Source organism: Neovison vison, chromosome 2, assembly GCF_020171115.1.
Source record: "Neovison vison isolate M4711 chromosome 2, ASM_NN_V1, whole genome shotgun sequence".
Classification (NCBI taxonomy): domain Eukaryota; kingdom Metazoa; phylum Chordata; class Mammalia; order Carnivora; family Mustelidae; genus Neogale; species Neogale vison.
Window position 1 is genome coordinate 107,810,795 of NC_058092.1, and position 27,844 is coordinate 107,838,638.

Consider the following 27,844-nt stretch of genomic DNA (forward strand, 5'->3'; position numbering starts at 1 on the left):
TCTTTGTGACAACAACCTCCCAGAGCTCCACATTCTGTCTGGCCATAAAGGAGAGATCAGAGCACCCTTAGCATCATGTTGTCATCACTAGTATAAACTAGGCACTCCCCTAGAGTACTCTTTTTTTTTTTTTTTTTAAGATTTTTACCTATTTATTTGAGATAGCACAAGTGGGAAGGAGTGGGAGAGGGAGAAGCAAACTTCCCGCAGAGCAGGGAGCCTGATACAGGGCTCAATCCTAGGACCCTGGCATCATGACCAGAGCCGAAGGCAGACACTTAACCGACTGAGCCACCCAGGCACCCCTCCCCTGGAGTACTCTCCAGGACTTTCCTATGCAAGGTACGAAGGGTCAGCAGAAGAGAAGTCACAGACCCCGTGCCCCCAGAGATGAGGTGATCACTAGGTTCACCAGTTTATTTCTTGGCCAAATAATGTCCAAGAGCTCATGTAAAAACAGCCAGAGAGCAACACAAAGCAGTGATCTGTAAGAGAAGACACTACTCAACACATTCCAGCAACCTCAGGTTTGGCTTTTGTGGGACAGTCTGCCAAGGGTTGGGGGCCAAAAAGGAGCAGAACGAAACCAGGTCTCTGAAGAAATGTGGGCTCAGATACGGAGTGGCTACCAGGGCTGGACTTCAGAGCCAAATGTCAGAGCTGCAGTCACCGCCAGGGTAGCGGAGCTCGTGGGCCAGGGCTGGGCCTAGAGGCTCCTTCCCAAAGTCCACGAGGAAGTTGGGGTTCAACTTCAGGCCTCCCCTTACTGTGTCTACATCGATCTGCAGCATCACGGAGCCTTCCCTGGTGGGAACAGGGAGGGGAAAAGAGAGAGGTCACAGGTGGCCCATCCCCTTCCCCCAAGAGTCTGTGATGCTGGGCTAGGTCCTAAGGAAGGAGCAGGGCCTGTAGGGTGGAAGCAGCCCAAGGAGTCTTCTGGGAGAGGAACATGAGGGAGGGAAGCCCCGGCTGTCTGCTTCTCACCTGATGAGATCGGGGTAAAACTGTTTGTCCCAGGCACTGTACAGCGATGTGGTGACGTAGAGACGCTTCCCGTCTAGGCTAAGCTGGATCATCTGGGGGCCTCCAGGTACCCGTTTCCCCTTGGGAAAACCAGGGGGTCAGCCCCATGGCAACACATGGGTCCTTGGAGGGGGATCATGGAGTATGCCCCCCCCACCCCATACTTCCCCAGCATGGATCTGAGGGTCCCATGAGCCCGGATGGGGGCTGCGAGGAGGGAGTTGTCAGGGGGAGGGCAAGGGGAGGTAGCTCCTCACCTTGACTACCAGCGGCTCTGGCTGGCATTTCAGCTCCTGGTCCTCCAACACTTGCACAGGCCCTCCCTTAACGATGCTGCCCCCAAGGAAGAGCTGGGTGGGGAGATCCAGAGCATAAGGGAGGATAATGGTGGGAGGTGAGGACACCACAGAAAGAACAGCTAGCCCAATGTTCCCCGCTCCCTGCAGGTAGCCACAGCTCCCCATAGTCCTGGGCTGCGCTATCCCTCAGCCTCCCATTTTTGTTCTCCCTCCACCTCCTTTAACATCCTTCAGCCACTTCATACCCTCTCCCTCATCCCCAGACTTCTTCTTCCGCCCTCCTTCTGGCTCCTCATTCTGTTAGCACCCCACCTGTCCCGTGAGGCGGGGCCTATGTGGGTCAGAGATGTCATACTGTCGCAGGTCCCCATGCAGCCAGTTGCTGAAGTAGAGGAAGCGGTCATCCAGGGACAGCAGGATGTCCGTGATCAGGCCTGGGGTGTAGGTGTGGTGCCGAGGCTTTAGGACTCTCATTCCCCAAGCCAGGAGTCCCTTCCTGATTCCCACCCTCCCCTGGACACTCACTTGGCATTTCGGGCAGCAGCCAGCCTTTCACTTTCTTGGGGGGCACCTGGATCACCTTCTCCACAGACCAAGTACCTCCCTGTATTGGTAGGTGGGGGTGAGGTGAGGAGGCAGAGAGGTGAGCTTGGGAGACTGGGGGACTGAGGTTGGAGCTGGGTCTTTCCAGAGCCCACTGTCTACAGGGAGACAGCAGATTCAGGGTTTTCCTACCACCAGGGTCTAAGCCCACATGGGCCCCTTAACATAGGGATGATGTCGGCTTCTCTCTACTGCATTCCCAGCACCCAGCACAGTGCCTACTGTAGAAACTCACAAATAATTTTTGAACAAATAAATGGGACTTGAGAGTTTAGGAGAGAAGCAAGATGGAGCAGGTGGCCTTGGATTTTGTTCCTGGATAATTTGGGCTAGCAGAGCCAGGCAGAGGGGCCCAGGTCTAGAGAGAGGGGTAGCTCGTGGTTCTGGAAGACTAGCAGAGGTACAAGCTGGGACTTCTGGGAGGAGAAGGCCTGAGGACACATGTCACCTGATTCTTGTAGAAGCGCTGGATGGTGGAGCTGAGGGCACAGCCCACGAAGCCCTGGGCTGCATCGGGGTTGTGCAGGAAGCGGACCTCCAGGGGGATGAGCCCATCCTGCAAAGGCAGGGTCTGCACGATCTCATGGCGCTGCCAGTCCCACACGTGTATGTGGCTACCATACAGCCCTGGGGTGGGGGACGGGGCCAGAGGGTGGGCTCAGGATCAGGTCAGGGCAGTGGGCAAAACCTTCCACACAGCCCCCGGCAGAAAGTGGAAAAACCGGCTGGAGGGATTAGAAAGACGCCTAAACAAGTCAGAGTATTTGGCACAATCCTATACCATCACCCCAAGAGTTGGGTTCATAGGAGGAAGAAGCCCGGAGAGGGGTTTCCAAGCAGACAGGAGCAGTGTGCATGCCCAGGCTCCAGCCGGCCTCTGGAGGGGATTCTCACCTGCCTCTACATCAGCGGGGTTGAAGCCATCTCGAAAGACATTGGGAGCCGCCCATTCAGTGCTGATCATGACATTGTGTCGAGGCTGGTACCAGAAGTCATAGCCCATAGGTGCGGCTCCCCCAGGCCGTTCCCATGTCCCCTTCACCTCAAACGTCTCTCCATCCAGCAGCACAAAACCCCCTGAGCAGGGAAGGAAGTGGCAGGTAGAGGCAATAGAGATGCTACCATCACCCACCTCGAGGCATGTCCAAGAGGCTCCAAGTCCATTGTCAGGTGCCCTTTCCTCCCACTGGATTTGCTAGTTCCTTCAATTCAGGTGTCCAGAGGGTCCCACCCAGAGGACTGGGTGGGAGGTGGGGACCTACTCTGGTACCCCTACGGCCAACAATTTCATCCCCTTCCTAGGGGAAATTTTCTGTCCTCTTGAGCCAAGAGCCTGGGACTCAGCACCCCGTGCTGCTCTTGCCCAGCCTCCTATTCTATGTGGGGTTCCTCCCAGAGTCTAGGCTGCATTCCGCTCACTACATTGTTTTACTTTTTTAGAGCAGGCAAATTATATTTACTTCTCATTCAACATGAATGCCCAACACATTTTCCCTTGTTATGACACTTGGGCAACTCTTTGCAAATACAACTAGATGTCAACTCCTCAGTGTTACTGAATCTAGGAGTGTCACGTTCCTCTGGTCTCTGAGAAGTAGCTGATATTCCGCTCTGATCAGATGGAGGACCCTGACAAAAACGGGTAAGGTTTGGAGGGAAGCAGCCTGGCATGTGATGAAGACGCAGCTGGATCTGGATTCCTGGGTTGGAGTTCCACCCACAACTCACTAGCTGTGACTTTGGGTAAGATATTTATCAATCTGTGCCCCGCTTTCTGATCTGGAGACCAGAGATCCTGGTAGTGGCTCCCTCAGAGGCTGTATTTGGCACATAGCAGACATTTTGTGTCAGTCCTAATCCTACCATAAATGAGAGAGCAAATGTGAAGATGCAGGATCCCAAGGACCGCGAGACTTGCTCCTGAATTCATAAAGGCTGACATCAAATGTATGCCTTTTTCTGGGGCCATGTCTGTGCCCACATTCCTCACGGTGGGCTGTTCTGACTATAGCTTCTAAGTGTCAGGTTTCATCTTCTTAGAAATAATGGGAACAACTGAAGTTAATTGACAATGGTTTAAATTTTGGAGGAGACCCAGTCTTCTAGTTCTCCCTGGAAGGTCATCCCTCAGCTTGGGATCTCTTCTCACCACAGGTGTGCCTACAGTGTCAGCAGATACCTTTGCCATTGCCCTTGGGGTCTCCCAGGGAGCTGATCATCACCTCCCCACTAGCCAGGCAGTGGCTGGTGTGGATGTAGCCCAGGCCACACTTGGCATGGATGTCCTCAGCCTCAATGACCTGGAGAAGGGTAAGGAATGGCATCAGAAATCTCCCAGGGCCGGGAGGGACCTGCCCACGACTCCCCCATTCCCCTACTCCTGTCTGCTGACCCCACCTTCTTTTCCTTCAAGACATGGACCCAATTTTCCCAGTGGGACTAGGGCAGAGATTCAATCTGGAAGCTTCTGCAGAGCAGCAAGGGAGAGTCTGAGAGACCGCTAACTCTGCAGGCAGAAAGCAGTGACTTCTCTCTCTCCCCCTGTCTCATAGCCCTGTGAGACCAGAAGCTTCTCCTGGCCATTGCCAGCGTTAACTTTGTAGCACCAGCAGCCAGCAGTGAGTGCTGGCACAAAGAAGGTACTTAACAACTTGTTGAAAGGAAGGATTGGAGGCTCCTGCTTAAGGGAGAGAAAATGAAAACAAACAAACAAATTGAAAAGCTACGCCCACCCCTCCACTGCCCACCTCCCCCACCCCCTACCCCCGGGTTCCTCACCAACAAAGGCAGGGGCATACCTTGTGTAGCTTCGGGGCCCGGGGATTGGAGCCCACATCCACCACATAGATACGGGAGGACATGAGACAGGGCAGCATCAGTTTGTCACGTGACTTGGTGCTGTCCCCGAAGCAGCTGCTGCAGGTGTTCCATCCCGAGTGATGGAGCTCATCCTTCAGGTTGGGCATGGGCAGTCGATGGATGACCTTTGAGGGGAGAGGGGGAGGGTTGATGCTCACCCAGACCATGCATCTGGGATCCCTGGATCCACTTGGGCTTGGCAGTACTGCACAGGCGGGAATTCTTCACTGACCCAGACCTCAGGGGCACCCTTTGGCAGTGAACACAATCTACAGTCACACCCAAAGGAGGGTGCAGAAGGCTGGAGCTGGGAAAGGGCCTTGCTGTGGCCAGGGCTGGAGGAAGGGTCTCAGGGCCCACCAGTGCCGGAGCTCCACCTCACCTGACAATACTGGGGAGACTTGGGGTCAATGTCCACAGTGGCCAGATAATCCGGGGCCTCAATGCCAGTGTTTCGGTAAATACAGGGCAGGTAGACAATCTCCTCCCTGGGTCCTGAAGGGTAGCAAGCAGTTAGTGGGGACAGCAGGGTGGAGAGGAATGATAGGGGCGGCACTGGGTGTGCCCAAGGCTGAGGTCTCGGGGCTCCCACCCCCACTAGCTGTGGAATCAGTAGAAGGTACTGGCTTGTAGAATTCCTTTCCGGGGGGCTTTCAGATGTTGCCCACTGACCTTTCATGGCCTCCAGAGGGGTAGGGTAGCCGGGTCCACACTTCCCGCATTTTGTAGCTGTGGAAACAATGGGGCGTGTTGGCTGGACTACTTTCTGGAGGGTGAGGGCTCCTTCCCCATGTGCCGTCACCCATGTGCTGCCACCGGCCGGCCGGCAGAGGCAGGCTGTCCCAGGTCGTGTGTCAACTCTGGTCCCATCACAACTACCCATCTCCCTGCCCCTGAAAGCTCTGCTGAGAGAGAGAGAGAGAGAGAGAGTGTTTGTGTGTGTGTCTGTGGCAGAAAGAGCTGCTGCACAGGTAGGACCTGAGGATGGACAGACAATCAAGCAGGACCCAAGGGACGGCAGGACAAGGGTGAGCGCAGCAGAGGCTGCCCATATAGCGGTTAACATGACAACTTGCTCCCCAGGCCCAGCTGCTCACTAAGTAGCCATGGGCGCTTGGGCAAGTTACTTAACCCACTTCCACACGGAGTGTAAAAAGAGGGTAATAAGAACACCACAATGGGCTTTTAGGAGCAGTAAACAGGAAGGTTCAGTCAAGTGTGCAGCGTTGGACTTGATCAGAGCCCGTCAGCCCTGGCTGTCCCCCAGCTAGCAAGGGTGGTACCTGTTCAACTCTGTTGCAGACAGTATCTCTACCCAGACCCGGGACACTTCCTCACTTCCTGTTTTTCTCCCTTCTGGGTCCTGACCCCAGGCTGCTGGCCAGAACCTGGGTGACTTAGCTGAAGGTCTAGTAGGGAACAGGAGGTTGAAGTTCAAGGCTGTAGGGCTGTTACCACCTGGATGTCCTCAGACCAGTTTGTATCCCTACCTGTGAGCCCACTACCTTTATCTGTGTTTGGTGCATCTCTGAGGGGCTCAGAGCCCACCCAGCAGAGCTGTAGGGTGTGGCCCTCCTTGTCCCTTAAGTCTGGCAACAGAAGCCACAGAGCTCTACCGGACCAAAGTCAGCTGCTGAGAAGGCCAGGCGCAAGGGACTGGGCCTCAGGCTAAGGGTTTGGAGCCAGGAGGAAGAGCTGAGGAATAGCCCAGAGGGAGGGCAGGCTGGAGGAAATCCCGGAGTGGAGATCACAGGACTGGGCGCTGCCTCCCTGCTCTGGCTCAGGGCCACTCTGGCCACGGCCCTGTCGACTGGGGGAGCCTGGGGGGGGGGGCGTCGCACGTGGGGAGGCTGGGGGAGGCAGGAAGAGCTAGGAGTCAAGTCTCCCCAGGAGCCGGGGCTCAGGCCCTCAGCCAGGAAACCAGGTCCTCTACTCAGGGCAGCCAAGTGACAGGAGGCCAAGAAGTGGCAACAGCGTTTTGGAGTGCAGAAACCTAGTTTCAAGGTCCAGATCTGATACCTGCTCTCTTCACTTTCTCCTTTTCTTTGGCTAAAAGAGGGTAATCATATCTTACCTTCTTTTCTAGGTGACTATGAAGGTCAAATAAGCCAAGGTATTCACAAAGAACTTTTGTAAAGGAGAAGCACTGTATAAATATGGGTAGGGCTGTGCCAGAAAACGAGGAGGTTGAGGGACAGAAATCCCGGGCCTGTAGTTGGTGCCCCAAGAGAGGGCTGGGGTAGATGGGGCAGGGTGAGAGGTCCAGTCCAAAACAGTTAAGGGGACTTGTGCCAGGGCCTGGCACAGGGGGCATGGGGGAGAGGAAGGAGGTTGCTGGACACAGAACAGAAGATTCAAAACTCCAAGACTCAAGACAGAGACTCGAAAACCACAAAGCGGAACAAAGACAGAGAAGGTGTGAGAGGTGTTGCTGGTGGCATCATCGTCCCCTCCCCACCCCACTCCCAGCGTTTCAGGCCCTTTGCAACTCCAGGTCTCTAGGAGCATCGATGTGCTTGCTGGGAAGCACCCTCCTTGTCCTCTAAGCACCTCAAGCAAGATCTCTGAACACCTTTGGATTTGAGATGAACCCAGGGGAAGCTCACTGGGTCTTCCCAGTGTCAGGCTGGCTGGTAGGTATTCTGCCAGTCCAGGAAAGAGTCAGATGCAAGGGACAAAGATATCGATAATCCCAAGCAGACCCAAATTCTTCCTCAGCCTGACATCTGGGAGCCAGAGGACGACGAATAGGGGGACTTTTGGGTCTAGGAGGGTGGGAGGTACTGGAACAGTGAGAGTGTGTGGGCTCTCATTCCCTTTCAAGGGGGTTCAAGGTGGTTAGAGAGTGAACTGGCCCCAAAGGCCTGGGTTTCCTACTTTCTGGAGTAAAAATCTGGCCCAGGGCTGGAATGAGGATTATCTTTCACCTCCAGTGACAGCCAGGGACAAGAGGTTCTCCTTACGTATTCCTCCACCCCTACCAGATTTTCCCAGCTGCAGAAAGGCCCCTGGCTCCAGGCTGCAGTGGGAACCCACTGGGGGGGCGGGGGAGGGCCCAGGGCCACCCACCCTCCTCTTCTCCAGCTCTAGAAACTTTGGCTGACCTGGGAAATGCAGGGGTAGGGGTGGGGACAGTGGAGCAGAGTCCAGCACTCCGTCCCCTAACTAGCTTCTCCCCACCCAGCTTTTCTGTCAGTCCCTGTATTGTGGGCAGCAGGATGGTGGTACTGGGTTGCCAGGAGGCCCCCTCCTTACCCATGCTGCTTGCTGCTATGCTGCGATCCTGACCGGCCTGCCAGGAGGGAGCAGAGAGCTGGGGTACGCAGGCGTCCAAGTAGGCTGTGCTGGAAAGGGGCAAAGGGAAGGAATTTATACAACCAGTCGGGGGCGGGGTGGAGTAGGGGGCGGGCCTGGGCTGCAGCCCAGAGCAAAAAAGGGAAAGATCAATGGCATCTGGCCAGGACTCTCTCACACAGTCGGCTCCCTCCCCACCAGGCTGGTGTTTGAGTTACTGTGTGTGTGTGTGTGTGTGTGTCTGTGTGCGCATCTCTTTTGTGGGTGCCTGGGCACATGGACTTTGTGGGGCTGCATGGTCTTGTATAGCTGTGTGTAGCCCCTGGGTGTGTACGTGTGTCTCTCTGTGTGTGAAAATGTGCCAGTGGGAGTGTTCCTGTGTGTCTGGACTTGGGCACATCTGTGTGCACCTATGTGAGCCTGTGCCTGACAGAATGTTTATGCCGTGTGGGTCTGTGCGTGTGTGCATGGGAGTGCGTGTCTGCGGTGTTCCTGTGAGCCTAGGCGTGCAGGTGTTCCTGCATCTAGAGGCTCTCCTCTGGACTTGGATCTGTTTCTTGCTATGGAGGGGAACTCAGGGCCCTGGGCCCATCTGCTATTATCCACAGCCAGGGTCAGCTCTCTCCTAAAATTACCCTCCTATTCCGGACATCCACAGGCCAAAAGGCACAATCTTACCCACCCTCAGTTGCTCACCCATGTCTCACACTCATGTATTCCCCTTGAGCTTTGAAGTGGAAGGGAAGTTGGCAGTGCCCGTCACCCCCTTCTGTTACCCTCATCAATCTCAGGAGGTGGAAGTTGAGTCCTCCCCACCCTCATCTCTCCGCTTGGCACCTCAGCAGCTCCCAAGGTGGAGAACAAGGCCCCAGGGCAGCCCAGCAGGGTGCCACTGTCCCTCACTGGCCTGTGATGAGTCACAAAACTCTCCAATCATCCAGGAAAGAAGGAGGATTTGGTGCTGGCCAGGATAGTGCTTGGCTAGGATAGTGTCCCAGGGCCGTGGGATGGCGTCCGGGCAAATGGTAACTGCTCACAAAGGCAGGGTTGAGGCCTGATCTGTCAGCTCTCCCTGGGGCTGCCCTCATCCAGAGAAGCTGGGGTTGAAGGGCCCCCAATACTTCTTCATCTTGAAGCCAAGGGCCACCCCTCTTCCTGCAGCTGGCTGCCTGACAAGGGTGACCTTGCCCCCCTCTTCTAGGTACCTGCTGACTCTGTGTCTACAGAAGCTACTTTCATCTCCTTGGATGAAAGCTATGGGGTGAAGTTTTTATTGGCTAATGAAAGGGACAAATTTTGGTCTTCAGATTGCCGGCGGAAAGATCCATGGACTTCCCAAACTGGAGTGGAAGGAAGGAGAACAAAACGGGGCTGCTGTATGATGGGGATCTGTCCTCCTCGTTCCCCTGGATGAGAGGGCCCACACAGGAGGAGGCTACGTGGCTGCCTGGGACAGGGAGGCTCCCTTACCCCCTGCTCCCCAGTAACACTCAACCTCTCCTGGCTTTTTCCTACTGCTACATCCTCACCAGGGCACCATTGGCCAGGCATGTGCCACAGATGACCCTGTGGAGGCAGCTGTCCCACCGCGGGCCACCCATCATGGCTGCTTCTTTGCCTCTGCTAGCTTCCTTCTTCATCTGCTGGTGGCCTCCACTTACCCTGCCTTAAGCCCACCACTATGGCCTCCTCCCCCTCCTCCTGAGGTCTCATCTCATACCTCCTCCACTTCCCTGCTTTGGGGCATGAAGTAGACCAACATCCAAGATCTGAAAGAGAAAGAAAGCCCATGTTCACCCTCTCATCCAAAGTCCCTGAGCTGTTACCTCTAAAGAAGCTGTGATTTTGCTGGCTCTAGACAAGAATTGCAAAGCACCATTTAGTCCTGAACTGCCAGCTCTGCATGCCCTGACCTTGGACTTGGCGTGCTCGACGGCTCCTGCATGGGACCCTAGCCTCTACCTGCTGCTTTCTCCCAGAAGGTTTCCTCCAGAGCCTGCAAGGTGCTTGGGAAGAGTTGTCCGAATTAGGGCTACGGGTGGAGGCAGTCCTGGGAGAGGACTCAGGCTGGTAATAGTGGTGTCCATGACCCCTGGCATTTTTGCTCCCATAGTGGGCCACCCCGGTCAGCCTCCTTGTGGCCTGAGCATCCCAAATGTTGCTTCTCAAGAACTTAAGGGCTCCTTTCTCTATCTGATTTGCCCTTTCCTAGCCAACCAGAGTCCAACCAGAGCTGGCAGACTCCCAGAGCCACACAAAGGGATATGGGGAGAGAGCTTCCCACCCTGGGCTGGCCCTGGGGAGGTAGGACCGCAGCCCAGGTCTGTTTGTCCCAGGAGGCTGTACACAATCCTGATACTGGGCACGGCCACTGCAAAGAAGGCTGGTTGCAGCCCATGCTCCTTCCTGCTCTTTCAAGTTCTAGAAAAGCTCAGTAAATATTAGAGGAGGCAGGTTATCAGGCTAGCCGCTAAATAGCCAGGTGATTATGTAATTGAACTTTGGCTCTGCCCCATCTCCACAGACAGAAAATGGATTCTTGCAGCCTTGGGGGCAGGGAGCCCTGCTGCTGGTTCCTCCCTTTCCCTTCCAGCCTCAGCCAGATTTCTATGGACCTCTTGAAACAGGTCCTGAGACCACCGTTCGTTCGGTAAGATGGCAAAGGGAGGAAGGAAGGATTAAAACCAGAGAAGGAAAGGGGGAGGAGATGATGAAGCTGGAGTCTCCAAGAATCAAAATGTTAAAAATGTTAAAAAACAAACAAACAAACAAACAAACAACCAAAACAGAAAAAAGAAAGTAGACCAACTTTCTTGGTCTTGGGCAGTTGTTGGGCATCTGCTTTCAGCTCAGTCATGATCCCATGATCCTGGGATGGAGCCCTGCATCGGTTTCCCTGCTAGGCGGGAAGCCTACTTCTCCCTCTCCCTTCCCTCCACTTGTGTTCCGTCTCTCACTGTGTCTTGCTGTGTCAAATAAATAAAATCTTAAAAAAAAAAAAAAGTTGTTCTTCCTCTCTAGCAAAATAAAAGCGACAGGGAAACAATCAAAGTCCAGCCAGGGGAGTGATATCAGGAAGAAAGCAGAACTAACCAGTATGAACCACTTGGTCACACTCACCCCTGCACATGAGTCCCAGTTAACCCTTGCTACGCCCCAGTCTTGTAGGTAACTCATTTTCCCTTTTACTGAGGAAGAACCTAAGGCTCAGAAGGGGCCAAAGGCACCTGGGAAGACGCAGAGCAGGAATTCCAGGTTCATCTGACTCTAGAGCTCCCAGTTTTTCTAACTACTCTGGGGTCTTCTTGTGTTTTGTCTGGTTCTGGCTTTGGCAGGGGTGAGGAGGGGGCATGGTAGCGGGGAGGCAGCGGGGAGGCAGAAGCACCAGAAGGAAGGCACAAGCTGTGGTGTTTTGTCTCCGGGGGTTCTCCGAGGCCCTTTCTTGGGAGTGGGGAGAGCAGTGAAGAAGGCGTCCCCTGAACTGAGCAGTGGGGTCTTCATGGTAGGAAGGGAGTAAGGGATACCCAACCCCCGTGCTATCTGAAAGATACTACATCCAAATATGACCTTTGGAGAGGGGTGATGGAGGGAAGGGGATAATTTTCCATTTTTACTTGAGACACTTGCATATTTTAAAAAATAATAAGCATGCATTACTTTTGTAACCAAGACCCCAAATAAGGGTATTAACTTTGTTGTTGTTGTTTTTGGCCTATCTGCCCTTTCCTTGGGGACACACGTTATTCATTCTCACATTCCACAAACACTTCTGGAGCACCTGTTTTGGTGGACAGGGTGGGGAAGGAAGCAAAGTTTCTGCCTTCATAGAGATGACATACTGATAATCGAGGAAGCGTAGAAACCAATCACATATGGCCAAGAAGTGCTATGAAGGACACAGGATAATGCAGGTGGCTGAGAGCAGACGGGGGTTCGACAAGGTTGTCCAGTCTATACACGGATTTGCCTGCAAAGAAGCATCACAACCCACTATACAGAGGGTCTGTGGTTCCTACCGCAGCAGCCTGGGGAGGTCTGAGGTAGGACTTGCTGGGCAGGTTGAGGTTTCTACCAGCTAAGCAGAGTTTATGAGCCCTGTCCTGCTCCTGCCTCCTTGTTTTACCAGACCGGCTCCACACCCTCTGCAGAAGGCAGGGACATTTTCTGAGAATCTGTTACCAGATGTGGCTGGCGCCAGGCCGGGTCCTGCTTGCTAGCAGCCGGCTCAGGGACTGCCCACAGCAAACCTGGCCGCCTAAGTAGCTTTTTCCTTCATCTCACATCAGAGGAAACAGAGTTTCGACCAGCTGCTCTCGCTTATTTCACAGCACCTCCCTGTCTCTGCAAATGGCTGAGTTCAAAGCCTGCGGCCCAGAATAACAACAGAGCTCAGAGAAGGGGGTGGGGGAAGAAAGCCCTCTGCCAGGGCTTCCTACAAGGGACAAGATTTTAGAGGTGCTCAGAGGGCTTCTTGCCCGCCCCCCCCAAACCGCTCGGAAATGTCCTCCCTTTAGGATTGCCATGGATGCTGGAAACTTTGCCACGCACAGTGTCTTTCTTCAGGATGAGGCAGCCTCTTCTCACCTTGCCGCTGTAGGGATTCCCCCTGAGTTGTTAAGTGTGACTTAGTTTTATCAGATGCCTGCCTCTGATGATAAGAGCAAGGGAGACACTGGGAAGTGTTTAAAAAAGCAACTGTTTCCCCATTCCTGGAGACAGAGGAAAAGAATAGAGATTGAGAGAGGGAGAGCTTTTTCTGTGTCTTTGTCTACCTCTCGGGAAAATTTCAATATATGCAAAAATAGGGAGAATAGTATAATGAACCTGCAGGTACACCACCCACCTTCCATAAAAGTCTGCCCGTCACCCATCTAGCTTCATCTCTACCTCCCAGCCCTCCTCTACCTTGGATCGTTTTGAAGTCAACCCTGGACATGGTCATATTTCTGGCATCAATATTTCTGTACATATTCCTCCAAGATTAGAACTTTTTTTTAAAAAAGATTTTATTTATTTAGGGGCGCCTGGGTGGCTCAGTGGGTTAAGCCGCTGCCTTCGGCTCAGGTCATGATCTCAGGGTCCTGGGATCGAGTCCCACATCGGGCTCTCTGCTCGGCGGGGAGCCTGCTTCCTCCTCTCTCTCTCTCTCTGCCTGCCTCTCTGCCTACTTGTGGTCTCTCTCTGTCAAATAAATAAATAAAATCTTTAAAAAAAAAAAAAAGATTTTATTTATTTATTTGACAGAGAGAGAGAGAGAGAGATGACAAGTAGGCAGAGAGGCAGGCAGAGAGAGAGTGGGAAGCAGGATCCCCACTGAGCAGAGAGCCCAACGTGGGGCTTGATCCCAGGACCCTGAGACCATGACCTGAGCTGGAGGCAGAATCTTAATCCACTGAGCCACCCAGGAACCCCTAGAATTCTTTTTTTTAAAAACCACCATGTCATAAGCATACCTAGACAAATAGTAAGTTTTTACTATGATCAAATAAATATTCAGTGTTCAAATTTCCCCTATCATCTCATCAATTTTTGTTTTACCGTCTATTTGAATCAAGATCTGAAGATGGTTCATAGCTTTCTATTCTTCAATCTCTTTAATCTGTGGGTGAAAAAAGGAGATACCTTGAAGACAGACTCAAGTTCAAGTGAAGAAGTGTCTGATTAGAACAGAAATTACAGGGCGCCTGGGTGGCTCAGTGGGTTAAGCCGCTGCCTTCGGCTCAGGTCATGATCTCAGGGTCCTGGGATCGAGTCCCACATCGGGCTCTCTGCTCAGCAGGGAGCCTGCTTCCTCCTCTCTCTCTCTGCCTGCCTCTCTGCCTACTTGTGATCTCTCTCTGTCAAATAAATAAATAAAATCTTAAAAAAAAAAAAAAGAACAGAAATTACATATGTTGTCACATATCTAATCTACTAGAAGAAAAGGTGAAGTGGGTTTGAATCCAGTTATGTAGTCAAGGAGAGGGAACAGCATCATCAGTCACAGGGATGTGGGGGAAAGTTCGCTGTTACCTCTTCCCCTGCCCCTCCTGCCCTAGCCTTCCTTCTGTGCCAAGCCTGGCTCCAGAAAAGCTGAGACAAGAGCCCATAAAATGGCTTTTATGCATCATCTCCAACTTCACAGAGGCCCGCTTGGCTTGTACCTTCTCGGTTAAAGGCCCTGGGAAGAAAGAATTACATCAGTCTTGGTTAATGGCCCAAATTAAGCCATCAAAACCCCTAATCAAGCCTCCATTTTGGACATGTTATAATACTGTAAATAAAAAATCCAAAGGAAAATAAAAGCCTTTCTATTTGAGGCTGGAAGAACCTTTGGCCCCTGGAGTCATATCCCTGAGTCACAGTTTCTCTACTAAGCTCAGAACGGGCAGGAACAAGTCTTCTCCTTCTTAAGGCCTCCATTTTCTCACCTCTTCACCCAAATGCTGCCTGGGAAGAGTGTCCCAGTGTCCCAAAGACACAGGAATCCTGAAGCTTTAGGACCCTTGTCTTCAGTCCTACATGGAATCAGAGGAAGGTCTAGGGAAGAGCCTCACCACCTTCCTGAATCCTCTGTCTCTCATACACTGTATCCGGCCTGCTCTTCCCCTAGGAACTCCCCAGGGTCACGGCCAAGTATAGAAAGATGGAAAGTGCTGTCTGGAAAGGGAATATTTTGGGATTTTCTGTCTCAGCTTATCAAAAGACTGCTCAGAAGTTTAAAAAGGGTGAGGGCGCCTAAGTGGCTCAGTCAGTTGATCTGTTCATGGTCTGCCTTTAGCTCAGGCCATGATTTCAGGGTCCTGGGATTGAGGCCCGCGTAAGGCTTTCTGCTCAGCAGGGAGCTTGCTTCCCCTCTCTCTCTCTCTGCCTGCCGCTCTGCCTACTTGTGATCTCTCTCTCTCTGTCAAATAAATAAGTAAAATCTCTTAAAAAAATAAAAAATAAAAAAATACAATAAAAAGGCTTAAACTGAAAAAATAATGATTGGTCTTAATATACAAAGATCTTTAACATATCAATTAGAAAGAGACAAACAATACAATAGAAAAATATTCCTAGGATATGAAAATGAAGGATAAATGGCTAATAAACATAAGATATGCAATCTCATTAGTAATTAAAGAAATATATGTGGGTTTTTTTTTTTTTTTTAAGATTTTTATTTATTTATTTGAGATAGGGAGAGATAATGAGTGAGGCCACAAGCAGGACGAGGGGCAGGCAGAGGGAGGGAGAAGCAGCCTACTCTCGGAGCAGTGAGCCTAACACATGGATCGGTCCCAGGACCCTGAGATTATAACCTGAGCTGAGGGCAGATGCTTAACTAACTGAGCCACCCAGGTGCCCCAAGAAATACTTGTTGCAGCAAAAACAACATGATATGATTTTCAAAAATCAAAAGATTGTTAATATTCAGTGCTGGAAGAAGTGTAGGGACAAGGGCACTCTTGTATGCTTTGGCAAAGGTGTAAAATGGTGAGACATTTTAAGAAGGCAGTTTAGCAGGTCCTGGGTGGCTCAGTTAGTTAAGTGTCTGACCCTTGATTTGGGCTCAGGTCATGATTTTGGGTTTGTGAGACCAAGCCCCATGTCAAGCTCCATGCTGGGTGTGGAGCCTGCTTAAGAGTCTCTCTCTTTGGGCACTTGGGTGGCTCAGTTGGTTAAGCGACTGCCTTCAGCTCAGGTCATGATCCCAGGGTCCTGGGATCGAGTCCCGCATCGGGCTCCCTGCTCCATGGGGAGTCTGCTCCCTCTGACCTTCTCCCCTTTCATGCTCTCTCTCACTGTCTCTCTCTCTCTCAAATAAATAAATAAAATCTTAAAAAAAAAAAAAGAGTCTCTCTCTTCCTTCCCTCTGCCCCCCCATAAATAAAATAAAATTTTAAAATAATAATAAAAAAATAAAATAAAATAAGGCAATTTAGCAATACTTAGCAACATTTTCAGATGAAATCTACTTCTAGTGATCTACTCTGTGGAAATAGACAAGTATTCAAATATTTTAATAAGATGTTCATTGCAACATGGTTCATAATAGTGAAAAGTTGGAAACAACCAATAAGGGAATAGATAAATATATTATGAACATCCATAACATGAACACCAAGCAACCATAATGTATAGTTTTATACATTTTTTTTAAAGATATGATTTATTTGACAGACAGAGATCACAAGTAGGCAGAGAGGCAGGCAGAGAGAGAGAGGAAAGCAGGCTCCCTGCTGAGCAGAGAGCCCAATGTGGGGCTCAATCCCAGGACTCTGGGATCATGACCTGAGCCGAAGGCAGAGGCTTAACCCACTGAGCCACCCAGGTGCCCCAGTTTTATACATTTTTATAAAAGATTTTATTTATTTATTTGACAGACAGAGATCACAAGTAGACAGAGAGGCAGACACAGAGAGAGAGGGGGAAGCAGGCTCCCTGCTGAGCAGAGAGCCCGAAGCGGGGCTGGATCCCAGGACCCTGGGATTATGACCTGAGCCGAAGGCAGAGGCCTAACCCACTGAGCCACCCAGGAGCCCCTACTTTTATACATTTTTTTAAATTTTTAAATTTTTAATTTTTTATAATCATATGATATATTTTTATCCCCCGGGGTACAGGTCTGTGAATCTCCAGGTTTACACACTTCACAGCACTCACCGTAGCACATACCCTCCACAATGTAGTTTTTTTTTTTTTTTTAAGATTATTTATTTATTTATTTGACAGAGAGAGATCACAAGTAGACAGAGAGGCAGGCAGAGAGAGAGAGGGAAGCAGGCTCCCCGCTGAGCAGAGAGCCCGATGTGGGCTCGATCCCAGGACCCTGAGATCATGACCTGGGCCGAAGGCAGCGGCCCAACCCACTGAGCCACCCAGGCGCCCCAACCCCAATGTAGTTTTATACATTTTGACGTGGAAGGATACTCAAGAAATATGGTTGAGGGGGGAAAGGGCCAAAAAATAGTGTGATCCCATTTAATTAAAATGAGATGTAAAATTAATTAGTTAAACCACAGAGTTTTAATTTGATTCATTTATATAGTAAACTAATTAATTTAAATTATAATTTATAACTACATAGTACATAATTATACTATATAATTTAATTTAGTATATAATATAAACACATACTATATATATATATATATATATATATATATATGATTATGTGTTTGTAGAAACAGATTTGAAGAGATAAACTTCTTTTATCATACCAAACTTACCAAAGGTAACCAACACAGGTTACTTCTAAGTGGATTATAGGGAAGAATTTTTATTTTTCACATTTGTATTAATTATGTATTTTTTACATTGTATAGTAAGCTTGAAAGGCATGCATAATTCAAAAATTGAAATAGTGAAAGAATATAATAACACTGTTGCCTATCAGATGAGCAAAAATTTAAATGGTTAAAATCCAGTCATAGAACATGAGGAAAAGGGCAGGCAGCATTCAGGATTGGTGAGAGTGTCAACTGGTGCCTTTCTAAACAAAGGCAGTTTGTAGGGGCACCTGGGTGGCTCAGTCGTCAAGCATCTGCCTTCAGCTCAGGTCATGATCCCAGGGTCCTGGGATCAAGCCCCACATCAGGCTCCCTGCTTGGGGGAGGGTTGGGGATGGGGAGCCTGCTTCTCCCTCTCCCACTCCCTCAGCTTGTGTTCCTCTCTCACTGTGTCTCTCTGTCAAATAAACAAATAAAATATTAAAAACAAACACCCCCCCCAAACAAAGGTGGTTTGTCAATACCTACCAAAAGTTAAATTGTGCATAGCATTTTACCTGGGAATTCCACTTCTAGGACACAGTCCATAGAAATACCTCAACAACAGGGAATAAACAGGTCATAACCATAACAACAGATATCGTTTAGGAAATGCTTAGTATAGCCTTGCTATTGTTCTAAGCACTTTAAAGTGAACCCCACACTCACATAAAAGTTTACTACGTGCCAGGTACTTCCTTAAGCTCTTTACATGCTCTAGTTTATTTAATCCTTATTAACAAACCTATAAAGTGAAGACTCTTTTATTACGCCCATTTTACAGATAAGGAAATTACAGCATACTAAAAGGAAGTAACTCGCTCCAACTCACACGACTAGTGGGTAACGGAGCCCAGAATTTTAATCTAGGCAGCCCATTTTAGACTCTGTGTCTATAACAGCTTGGCTCGAATGCAGTGAATCATAGAACGTTGGCTACAGTTCCTGGAGATGGGTTGTTTTTGTCTTTCACGCTTTGGGGCTGGCGAGCAGGGCAAGCACCGACAGCCCCTTTTACCTCTGGTCCAAGACAATCGATTACCCACTGCTAGAGGACCCACAGAGGCCAGATAGTCGCTTTCCCAGATCCCTTTGCAGGGGGGAGCAAACCTGTGACAGTCTGGGTGGGACTGGTGCACCAAGGAGGGCTCAGATGCAAAGAAGTAGAACAGTGGTGGGCACGCAAATCATGGGGGCCCAGGCAAATGTGTGGGTGGCAAGCAATGCTGCAGAAGCTTCCAGGGTCTCTCGAGGCCTGAGGAGCCAGGGCCGTACTAGAATGGCAGGGGCAGAGACAGTGTTCTGACCGTGGGGTCTGGGACAGAGAAGGGCTCTCCGGCTGCTCCTGCTGTGGTTCAACACTTCTGCACTGGGGGCCTTGGGACTCAGTGGATCCAATAGAGCTCTACAGATTGGGGTGATCCGGGTGTGGCAAGCAAAAGCCAGAAGGAGAGTACCCCCCCGCCCCCGGGTGGCCAGAAGACATGTTGAGGCTCAGCCCACATCAGCAGGTAACAGCTCCTCTCTTGATAAACAGCCTCTTGTGGGCTTCTGGGTTCCAAGAGAAACTAAACATGGGCCACTGTGACTCTGTGGCCCAAGCCCCTTCATAAATCGAGGATTATCCGATACACTTAGTGGGCCCAGGATCTCTGGAGCACCACACTCCTCACCTCCAAGAACAGCAGGATGCAGCCTGAGAACTTCCTGAGGGTTAGAGGAACCACAAAATGCCCCTATGTGCCGTCCAGCTCGCCCTGTCTTGCCAAAAACGGCTCCTTCTCAGTCTGGCCCAATGGCTTCAGGAAAGATATTGAGAAAGAAAAAAGCACTGGAGCTAGGATTACAGGCAGCTGGCTCTCCACAGTACACCATCACCAGGCAGCAGTGGTCTGTTAGGAGACGAAGAGCAAACATTGGAGAACGAGACTGCCTGTGTTTGTATTCCGGTTCCACAGTTCTAGCTGCATGAATCCGGGCAAGTAATTGGACCTCTGTGTACCTCACTTTCCCAGTCTCTGAAAGAGAGATAGTTAAAAAAATACCTACCCACATAGGTTGTTTTGAAGATTAAATATGTAAAACTCTTTGAATAGCACTGAGCATTCAGTAAGTGTTCGTGTTCCGACTGTAGCAAGAAAGCTCTTCTGAAGTTCTGGAGATCTGTTGCACAGACCCACAGCGGAACTGTACATTTTAAAAGGGTTCAGGGGGAGCCTGGGTGGCTCAGTCTGTTCAGTGCCTGCCTCCGGCTCAGGTCGAGATCCCAGGATCCTTAGATCGAGTCCCTCGCTGGGCTCCTGCCTAAGCAGGGAGCCTGCTTCTCTCCTCTCCCTCTGCCTGCTTGCTGCTCCCCTTGCTTGTGCTCTCTCTCTCTCTGTGTCAAATAAATAAATAAAACCTTAAAAAAAAAAAGTGTTCAGATGGTCAATTTAATGTTATAGGTTCTTTACCACAATAAAAAAATGTTATAAAACTTATGGAAACTGAAGTTTTTAAACATGGAATTTTGTTATCAGGATATTTGCTTTCAAACATAATTAACGATTCTTTTCTCAGCTCACAGAAAATTAATAAATGCCTCTTTCTTTAGAAACAACAACAACAACAACAACAAAAAGACTAGCAGTGTTTTCTGAGATAGTCCTGGCAGCTAGCGAAGGAAGAAAATCCTTCAGTGGATAAAATTTAAAGTAGAATGCGTCACTGGTTCCACTGGGAGAAGACATAGTCTGAGGATCTTTACGGATTCATGGGCAAGGCCAGTCTTTGGCCAGGTGGACAGATTTGGATACAAAAATTAGAGGACGAGGGACAGGGAGTGTAGAAAGAAGGTTTGTGCATAGGCCTCATAGCCAGGTCCCAGAATATAAGAATATTTGTGTTGCTGGGACCCCTTATCATCATACATAAGGTCTCCTCCCTGGAAGGGAGCCACCTAAGTGGCTGTGGCAGCAAGAATACAGGCTTCACATGGCCTTCACAGGACGGACTGGCCCGTACCGTGTCTGACTTGGTGGGGGCTATTGCTAAAGTTTCCCTTGGGCTACAGAAGCCACCAGACCAGACCAGCACCTGGTACAGGATGCTTATATTAGGTCTCTTCAACAAGGATGGGGGGAATTTGTTCTCTCTAGAAGGCAATTTCATAGTTGGATTTATTTTCCCTGCCCCCATACATTTACCACCACTACCACCACCTGTGGATGCCTCATACGTTCCCATGGTGGCCCACACAATGTGGCTTCTGAGCCAAGCTCTTCACTGTACAGTGACAGACTTGGATCTTATCACGTACACCATCCCTTAGAAGGAGTTGACCTCTCAGCGGGGAGCCTGCTTCCCCCCTCTCTCTGCCTACTTGTTCTCTCTGTCAAATAAATAAATAAAATATATTAAAGGGACGCCTGGGTGGCTCAGTTGGTTGGACGACTGCCTTCAGCTCAGGTCATGATCCCGGAGTCCCGGGATCGAGTCCCACATCGGGCTCCCAGCTCCATGGGGAGTCTGCTTCGCTCTCTGACCGTCTCCTTGCTCATCCTCTCTCTCACTATCTCTCTCTCAAATAAATAAATAAAAATCTTAAAAAAAGAAAAAAAATATATTAAAAAAAAAAAAAAAGAAGGAGTTGACCTGACAGGAGACTCATTTACAGCAAAACCTTCTAAGAATGTAGTGCTGCCCACAGAGAGCAATTTATATCCTCAACCAGCAAGCATTCTGTGACACCATTTCTCTTTCAGCCAGAAACCACAATGGGCCCAGAAACCAAGAGAAGGATGGGAGTTATGACCCAGTCACAACAGTTTTTCTTGCAGACCCATGACTCTGGGCTCTGCTGGGTTAGAAGTTTGGTATCCTAACAAGATTTGCTCCCACAGGGCGCCTGGGTGGCTCAGTGGGTTGGGGCCACTGTCTTCGGCTCAGGTCATGATCCCGGGGTCCTGGGATCGAGCCCCGCATTGGGCTCTCTGCTCAGCAGGGAGCCTGCTTCTTCCTCTCTCTCTGCCTGCCTCTCTGCCTACTTGTGATCTCTGACTGCCTGTCAAATAAATAAATAAAATCTTAAAAAAAAAAAAAAAGATTTGCTCCCACAAAGAGCAGACACCAATAGTTCCTAGACCTTGACACAGTGACCTGGCTCTTTTGGGCTTTTAATGCCATCGAAAGAACAGGCAGAAAAGGGGGACAAGATATTAGCTGGGGTAATTGATCTTGATGATTTGGAGAAAATAAGGTTGCTGTCACACAACAGGGTCATGGAGGGAGATGGGTGCAAGCCGGGGGCACCCCAGGAATACCTTAGACCATGTCTATCGGTGAAAGTCAGCAGAACACTAAAGCAACAGAATCGAGATAACCAAGAGTTCAGACCACCCAGGAGTGAAGGTCTAGGCTACTCTGTAGGGAAAGAATCCCGACCATGGGGCGCCTGGGTGGCTCAGTGGGTTAGGCTGCTGCCTTCAGCTCAGGTCATGATCTCAGGGTCCTGGGATCGAGTTCCGCATCGGGCTCTCTGCTCAGCGGGGAGCCTGCTTCCCTTCCTCTCTCTCTCTGCCTGCCTCTACGTCTACTTGTGATTTCTCTCTGTCAAATAAATAAATAAAATCTTTAAAAAAAAAAAAAGAATCCCGACCATTTTGACTCTTTGCTGTATAACATAATGGTTTAGAGGTTGAGCTCTGGTTCCCACCGACCCAGATTCAACTCCAAGTGTTCACACATGCTGGCTGTGTCCCGGTCTCTGCTTTAGTTTCCACACCTGTAAAATAGGGATAATAATAGTTCATACCTCAAATGTTATTTTGAGAATTGAGTAATACTTATGAAGCACTTAGGACAGGGTCTAGCATGCAGTAAACACTCTATAAATTTTAGCTATTATTAAGGCAAAGGAATAAGAAGTAACAGGACAAAGTCATAAAGACCAGCAATAGCCTCATCATCAGTCGGGAAAATGAGAACAGTACATACAAAAACTTGTACAGGAATGTTTATACTGGTTTTATTTGTAATGGCCACAAACAGAAAGAAACAATCCAGAGGACTTTCTGTGTGGGCATGATTAAACAAATTCTGGTATATCATGGTTAAGTTTACTCTGCAACAAAAAGAAATGAACTAGGGGCGCTTGGGTGGCTCAGTGGGTTAAAGCCTCTGCCTTCGGCTCAGGTCTTGATCCCTGAGTCCTGGGATAGAGCCCCATGTCGGGCTCCCTGCTCGGCGGGGAGCCTGCTTCCCCCCACACCCGCCTGCCTCTCTGCCTGCTTGTGATCTCTGTTTGTCAAATAAATAAATAAAATCTTTAAAAAAAAAAGAAGTGAACTATTGCACAGTGAACAAAACCATCAACACGATGAAAAGGCAAGCTATGGAATAAGAGAAAAGATTTGCAAATCATCTGTGCGATAAAGGGCGGATATTCAAAATATATAAAAAACACATACAACTTAATAGCAAAAAACAAAAAACAAAACCCAAAACCAAACCCAAACAATCTGATTAAAAAATGGGCAGAGGACATAAGTAGACATTTTTCCAAAGAAGACACAGAGAAAGCCAACAGGCACGTGAAAAGGTGCTCAACATCACTCATCATCAGGGAAATGCAGCTCGAAACCACAATGAGATGTCACCCAACACCTGTCAGAATGGCTATTCACACAAAGACAAGAAATAATCATTGTCAGCGAGGATGTGGAGAAAAGGGAGCCCTTGTGCCCTGTGGGTGGGAATGTATGCTGGTGGATCCAGTATGGAAAACAGGATGGAGTTTCCTAAAAAATTTAAAAATAGAACTGCCCTATGATCCAGCAATTCCACATCTGGGTATTTACCTGAAGAAAATGAAAACGCTAACTTGAAAAGATGTACGCACCCCTATGTTTATTGCAGCATTATTTACAATAGCCAAGACATGGAAGCAACATAAGTGTCCCTCGATGGAGGAATGGGTAAACAAAATGTAGTGTACACACACACACACACACACACACACACACGAGTATTATCCAGCCATAAAAAGAAGGAAATCTGGCCATTTGTGGCAACATGGATGGAAATTGAGGGTGTTATTTTTTAAATTTATTTAAATTAATTAACATATAGTGTTTCATTAGTTTCAGATGTAGAGTTCAATGATTCATCAGTCTTATATAACACCCAGTGCTCGTTACATCCTGTGTCCTCCTTAATGTCCATCACCCAGTTACCCCATTCCCCTACCCCACTCCCCCCAGCAACCTCAGTTTATTTCCCTATAGTGTAGTCTCTCATGATTTTTCTCCCTCTTTGATGACTTCCCATTCAGTTTCCCTCCCTTCCCCTATGATCCTCTGTGCTGTTTCTTACATTGTACATATGAGTGAAACCATATGATAATTGTCTTTCTCTGATTGACTTATTTTGCTTAGCATAATTCCCTCTAGTTCCATCCATGTCATTGTAAATGGCAAGATTTCTTTTTTTTTTTTTTTTTTGATGTCTCAGTAATACTCCCTTGTGTGTATATATCACATCTTCTTTATCCATCCATCAATTAACATCTAGGCTCTTTCCATACTTCGGCTATTGTGGACTTTGCTGCTATAAACATCAGGATGAAGGTGCCCCTTCTGATAACCATATTTGTAACTATGGGGTGAAAACCCAGGAGTGCAATTGCTTTGTTATAGGGTAGCTCTGTTTTTAGCTTTTTGAGGAACCTCCATACTGTTTTCCAGAGTGACTGTACCAGCTTGCATTCCTACCAATGGTGTAAGAGGGTCCCCTTTTCTCTGCATCCTTGTTGAGGGCATTATGTTAAGTGAAATAAGTCAGATAGAGAAAGAAAAATTTCACCTGTATGTTAAATTAAAAAAACAACTCATAGAACAGAGAACAGATTGGTAGTTATCAGAGGAGGGGTGTGGGGGGGGAGTGGGGAAAAATCAGTGCCGGGGATCAAAAGGTATAAATTTCCAGTTGTAAAGTAAATAAGTCATAGAGATGTAATGTATAGCATGGTGATCATAGATAGTAAACACTGTATTGCATACTTCAAAATAACTAAGGGGCGCCTGGGTAGCTCAGTTGGTTAAGCAGCTACTTTAGGCTCATGTCACAATTCCAGGGTCCTGGGATTGAGTCCCGCATTGGGCTCTCTGCTCATCAGGGAGCCTGTTTCTCTCTCTCCCTCTGCCTGTCTCTCCTCCTGCTTGTGGTCTCTCTCTCTGTAAAATAAATAAATTCTTTAAAAATAAAATTAAAATAACTAAGTAGATTTAAAGGTCTCAGCACAATAAAGAAAAATTTGGTGGTGATGATGTTAATTGTGGTGGTCATTTACAATATATACAAATACCAAATCATCGTGCTGTACACCTGAAACTAATATTGTATGTCAATTATATCTCAGTTTTTAAAAAATGAACTGTTGTTTATACATGACAAACTGCACGAAACTTCAGAGATGCTGAGTGAAAAAAAGCCAATCACAAAAGTTTACATACTGTATGATTCAATTCATATAACATTCTTGAGGTGATAAAACTATAGACATGGAATTACCAGGAGTTCAGGTGGGGCTGAGGGTGGGAGGAAAGTGGATGTGGCTATAAACCGGCAATACGGGGGAAACTGGTGGTGACATAAATGCTGTGTATCTTGACTGTATCAATGATTTCCTTGTTGTAACACTGTACTATAGTTTGCAAGATACTACCATCAGGAGAAACTGGGTAGAAACTGGGATCTTTCAGTATTTTGTTTTTTCTTTTTCTTTTTTTTTTTAAGATTTTATTTATTTATTTGTCAGAGAGAGGGAGAGCGAGCACAGGCAGACAGAGAGGGAGGCAGAGGCAGAGGGAGAAGCAGGCTCCCCGCCGAGCAAGGAGTCCGATGTGGGACTCGATCCCAGGACGCTGGGATCATGACCTGAGCCGAAGGCAGCTGCCCAACCAACTGAGCCACCCAGGCGTCCCAGTATTTTGTTTTTTCTTAAAACTGCACGTCAATCTATAATTATCTCTAAATAAGAAGTTTAATTAAAAATGAGACCAGCGACACCTGGATGGCTCAGTCAGTTAAGCACCTGCCTTAAGCTCAGATCATGATCCTGGAGGCCTGGGATGGAGTCCCTACTTCAGAGTCCCAGCTCAGCATGTAGTCTCCTTCTCCCTCTCTCCCTGCCCGCCACCCTCCCCCCCCCCACTGCTCATGCTAATGTGCGCGCTCTCTTTCTTGCTCACACACTCAAATAAATAAAATCTTTTAAAAAATGACATCAATTAAAAAAAAGCAAGAACAGTACTACTCCTATTTCCTTTCTTACTTCGTGTGTGTGTTTAATTTGAAATCGTTGACAATTTTGTGGCGTAAACACCACTGATTTCAAGCTACCAATGAACCATCACTAAACATGGAATTGGGAGGAGATGAGCACAACTATGCTTCACAAGCTAGTGCAGGTCCCCAAAACCTTTTTGCCCTATTAGTCTGAAGAAAAAAAAAAGTTAGAAAGGTTGGTAATATCCTGTATTTGGAGAGGTGTGAGAGAATGACACTCATGCATTGTTAACGGGAGGGTTCAATGAAATGCCTTAAAAAATCAAATTAAATTAAATTATATTTTTATTTTTTTAAAAAATATTTTATTTATTTATTTGAGAAAGAGAGAGAGAGCATGAGAGCCGGGTAGAGGGCAGAGGGAGAAGCAGACTCCCTGCTGAGCAGGGAACTCGATGTGGATCTCGATCCCAGGAGTCTGGGATCACGACAGGAGTCAAAGGCAGATGCTTAACCAACCCAGGTGTCCCTAAATTAAATTATTTTTACTGAAGTATAGTTAACACAGGATGGTACCTTAGTCTCAAGTGTACAACATAGTGATTCAACAATCTTATATATTATGCAAAGCTCAAATAATGTTTTTTGGAGGGCAATGCTGTATCTTTCTTAAATGTTGGATGTCAAGTTTTAGACTCCAAATGCAATTTTATGGTAATACTTGAACAAGTGAATAAAAGGACAAAAATAGCTGTCCAGTGCAGCATTATTTATAATAACAAAAACAGTAGACATTACTTTTTTTTAAAAAGATTTTATTTATTTATTTGAGAGAGTGAATGAGCGAGAGAGCACAAGCAGGGGGAGCAGGAGAGGGAGAAGCAGACTCCTACTGAGCGGGGAGCCCAATGCAGGACTCGAATCTGGGACCCTGGGATCATGACCTGAGCTAAAGCAGACACTTACCTGACTGGGCCTCCCAGGCGCCCCCAAAACAGTAGACATTTTATTAGAGAATAGTTAAATACTTCGGGGTGTATCTGTGCTTCATAATATAAAGAAAGCAGACCACACATACTGGCACAGGACAGTCAAGATATTTGAGCAAAAAGCAGGCTGCCAACCGCCAAACTGTGTGTGTAACATGATTTTGTTTTCAAAAGAATAAAAAACCCTCTTTGTTTGCCTGTGGATAAAAACAGTCTGGAAAAACATGACAAAATGTAAAGGAGTTTACTTGCGAAAAGAGTGAAATTAGATAGTATTTACCTTTTTTTTAAGATTTTTTTATTTATTTGTCAGATAGAGATAGCATGAGCAGGGTGAGCTGCAGACAGACAGAAGCAGGCTCCCCGCTGAGCAAGGAGCCAGACGTGGGGCTCAATCCCAGGACCCTGGGATCATGACCTAAGCCGAAGGCAGACGCTTAACTGACTGACCCACCCAGGCTTCCTGATGGTATTTACTTTGTATATTTATTTGCATACACTTTGTATGTAGCATTTTATTATTGTGGTTGTTGTTACTTATGGTAAACAGGTACTGCTTATATACTTTCTAAAACTCAGTTTTGGGCCCACGTGGGCCTGAAGAGGGACTATTTCATAAAGTTTGAAGAGTTTTTTCTCCTTGAAGAGTTTTATCTCCAGGCCAAGGACCCTAAAACAGAGGGTGATATAGAGGAGAACAGTCATTAAAAACAAAGCCTGGCAATTAGATCATAAATGGTCTTACAATGAAAATAGTAAGGCATCAAAAAAGACTAAGTGCAGAAAGACTTGGTGCAGAAACAAGTTCACTGATGTAGGATTTTTGAAGGGTGTGTTCCAAACATGAAGGAAAGAGGGCTGAAGTTCTCTCCTTTGCCCTCTACTATCTTTGCTTCCTCTCAGATCACTTTTATTTACTTGTTTATTTTTAGAGGGGAGGGGAAGGGCAGAAGGAGAGAGAGACCCCCCAGCAAGCTCCATGCCCAGGGCAGGGCCCAACGTGAGGCTTGATTTCACAACCGCGGAGATCAGACCTGAGCCAATAGCCGAGAGTCCAAAGCTTAACTGACTGAGTGCCCCAGGCACCCCAAATCACTTTTAAAACAGCTTTATTTAAAAAACTAAACAAAACAAAACAAAACAACCAAACAGCATTATTGAGATATGGTTCACATACCATACAACTCTCCCACTTAAAGGGTGCAGTTCAGTGGTTTTTAGAATATTGTTATGCAACCATCAACACAATCTAATTTTAGAATATCTTCATAATCTCAAC

At 48.1% G+C, this 27,844-nt stretch overlaps 1 protein-coding gene and 1 long non-coding RNA gene across 2 annotated transcripts in view; both read right to left on the bottom strand.

Annotated features, from left to right (window-relative positions):
- Nucleotides 1–403: 403 nt before the first annotated feature.
- On the bottom strand, nucleotides 404–9,814 carry SELENBP1 (selenium binding protein 1). Its single transcript, XM_044239227.1, has 13 exons — nucleotides 9,799–9,814; nucleotides 8,040–8,128; nucleotides 5,457–5,513; nucleotides 5,167–5,279; nucleotides 4,724–4,909; nucleotides 4,105–4,225; nucleotides 2,820–3,002; nucleotides 2,374–2,552; nucleotides 1,848–1,926; nucleotides 1,635–1,756; nucleotides 1,281–1,373; nucleotides 985–1,103; nucleotides 404–804 (listed from the first exon to the last, which is right to left on the bottom strand). Exons 2-13 carry the CDS (start codon nucleotides 8,041–8,043, stop codon nucleotides 642–644), a joined length of 1,419 nt encoding a protein of 472 aa, XP_044095162.1. The 5' UTR covers nucleotides 8,044–8,128; nucleotides 9,799–9,814; the 3' UTR covers nucleotides 404–641.
- A 9,859-nt stretch (nucleotides 9,815–19,673) lies between these two features.
- LOC122900509 overlaps nucleotides 19,674–27,844 on the bottom strand; it is a 32,938-nt gene continuing 24,767 nt past the window's right edge. Inside the window, exons 2-3 of the long non-coding RNA XR_006383241.1 lie at nucleotides 21,948–22,073; nucleotides 19,674–19,712 (exon numbers count right to left, since the gene is read on the bottom strand). This is a non-coding gene — a long non-coding RNA (uncharacterized LOC122900509). The remainder of the gene's footprint in view (nucleotides 19,713–21,947; nucleotides 22,074–27,844) is intronic.